This window comes from Acomys russatus, chromosome 28 (assembly GCF_903995435.1).
Source record: "Acomys russatus chromosome 28, mAcoRus1.1, whole genome shotgun sequence".
NCBI lineage: Eukaryota > Metazoa > Chordata > Mammalia > Rodentia > Muridae > Acomys > Acomys russatus.
The window spans coordinates 25,154,055-25,156,831 of NC_067164.1; the positions used below are offsets into that span (position 1 = coordinate 25,154,055).

Here is a 2,777-nt window from a genome sequence, read left to right on the forward strand (position 1 = left end):
GAGCTATGCTCTCAGACTTTCCCCCACAACAAGCATATAAACTGCATTGATTACTAGATGCACTTTTTAATGTCGATATACCATAAAACTCTTAAATACCTTTCTGTAAAACAAAATAAATATTTGTGAACTTAATGTATATCACATGAAAAGAAATGGCATTTAAGACGTATTTGATGTATATCTTAAAAATGAAAGCTTGGCTGGAGAGATGGCTCAGTGCTTAAGAGCACCGCCTGCTCTTCCAGAGGTCCTGAGTTCAATTCTCAGCAACCACATGGTGGCTCACAACCATCTATAATAGGATCTAATGCCCTCTTCTACAGATAAATCACTCAGATACAATAAATAAATAAATAATTTTTTTAAAAAAAATTAAAGTTTCAGATAAGATAAATGCATTTCCAAATATTTCTGGTATGGTGTTTGGAATAACTGGGAAGTTATGCTGACAGAGTAGAAAACTTAATGAAGGCTCCCGTAGAGTACTAAGACTGGACGCAGGTAAAGCAAACTCCAGAAAATAAGTAAAACACATTCTACTTCTACCATCTAACCCGTATAATCCACGCTTCTGGCTTTGAAGCTTTGATGGCTGCAATAAAGGTAAGCTTTTCAAGCCCAGGGTAAAGGGTCTGCTCATAGTTTTCCTCCTAAGAGCCTCTTCAAGGCCCCTTTCACATCTTTATTCCTCAGGCTGTAGATGAAGGGGTTCAGCATGGGGGTGACCACCGTGTACATCACAGAGGCTATCGCACTTGCTTGTGAGCTGTGGCTTGCAGCAGAACTGAGGTACACTCCTAGGCCTGTGCAGTAAAATAAGGAGACAACTGAGAGGTGCGATGCGCAGGTGGAAAATGCCTTGTACTTCCCCTGGGCTGAGGAGATTCCCCGTACGGTTGACACTATCTTGGTGTAAGAGTAAAGGATGCCAGAGAGAGGAACAGTAGCCAATAGCACAAGTGCAAAATACATGACCACGTCATTAATAAAGGTGTCAGAGCTGGTGAGCTGGGCCACTTAGTTCAATTCACAGAAGAAGTGTGGGATTTCCAAGTCTGTGCAGAAAGACAGCCGCAGCACCATCGTGCTTTGTAACAAGGCATGCAGAACACTCACAATCCAGCATACAAGGACCAGAAACCTACAGAGTCTGTGGTTCATAATGACAGTGTAATGCAGGGGATGACAAATGGCCACATAACGGTCATAGGCCATCACAGCCAGGAGGAAGTTGTCCAGTTCCACAAAAACCAGAAAAAAGTACATCTGAGTAATGCAATCTGCATAGCTAATAGTTTTTCTCTTCATTTGAATGTTCACTAGCATCTTGGGGACAGTGGTGGAGGTGAAACATATGTCCACAAATGACAGGTTAGACAGAAAGAAGTACATGGGAGTGTGCAGGTTGGCATCTGAGACGATGGCCAGAATGATGAGCAAGTTTCCAACTACAGTGATCAAGTACATGGAAAGAAAAAGGCCACATATCACAGGCTGCAGGTCTGGGTCCTGTGAAAACCCCAATAGGACAAATTCTAAAACGTGTGTGTTGTTTCTTGGTTCCATGTGCTTTGTATCACTAGGACAAAGAAAAAGAGCATGAGAAATATTTATGAAAATTGACATTGCTGAAGGGATAAACAATATAATTTTTATTCTACAGCAAATAAACTTCTTTATTTTATCCTTGGGTTTACTGCTACACACATCTCTAGTACTCTTACTGATTAGAAATCCCTGCCTTACACTGAATTATCTCCTTACACTGAGTGACAAGAGTTCATACATACCACAGATTTAGTTAAAAATTATTTCTTAATGTTGAGTAATATATATTGACTGATGATCCTATTCCAGCTGTTTTCTGCACAGTGACCAGAGGCTGCTAAGAAACAGAAGTTTCCATACATCAATGACACACAAAAGCATCCACCTAAAAAATTTAGCTGTTATATTATTTTTATATATAAACATTTTCATATAGACACACTAACTAGATTATGTGCATTAAGTATGTCTGGTCTTTGTAAAAGGTAATTACAACTCAGTAAAATTCCTTTAAAATAAGTAAAATATGACACAAAAGATGGTGAAGATGTTATGAGGAAAAGTGTGTATATGGAGTGAACATACAAGAGTGTGGGTGAGGTGTTGGGGGTGTAACCCTGTGAACACACAAAACACACTCTCAATAATCCATATCATCATCCTGAAATACTAACTTTTATAGATGCCCAGACATTGCATCCATATTCCAGACAGAGAAGATGATCAAAGTAAGGACCCCAAACCCTGATAATATGAGGCCAATAGCAAGGACTCAACTCACATGACAGAAGGCTAGAAGCACTCCCTCAAGTTGACATCTGTTCTCTGTGAACATTTCCAGACACAAAATAGCAATCTCTCTAGCCCCCACCCAAACAAAATAAATACATGGTTAAAATAACTCAAAGAGTATATGATATACAAATATACCATAATAAAACATCCACTGAACAAAGTGTATACCTTGCCTGCTATGACTAAACTAAACTATCTATCACTTTGTATTATAAGAATCATAGGGGAGTACATGGGTTCAGGAAATCTCTGCTCTGAGAACTGTGCATGTATAAACTGCCACTCCTTCCACCATTATCACCCGAGCCTTTGTCGCTAGGGCTATCTTCTCAGGATCTAGTCACACTGGTTTTTTAAAAATTATTTTTATAGATGTCCAGACACTGATGGCAAGGAAGATGATCTAAGCAGAGATCGCCATAATCTGAGGC

General features: G+C 39.4%; 1 protein-coding gene across 1 annotated transcript; it reads right to left on the reverse strand.

Annotated features, from left to right (window-relative positions):
- Positions 1–639: 639 nt before the first annotated feature.
- On the reverse strand, positions 640–1,569 carry LOC127210731 (olfactory receptor 1078-like). The gene is given in 1 exon segment (XM_051170471.1): positions 640–1,569. A coding segment is annotated over 1 exon segment (930 nt).
- Positions 1,570–2,777: the final 1,208 nt, after the last annotated feature.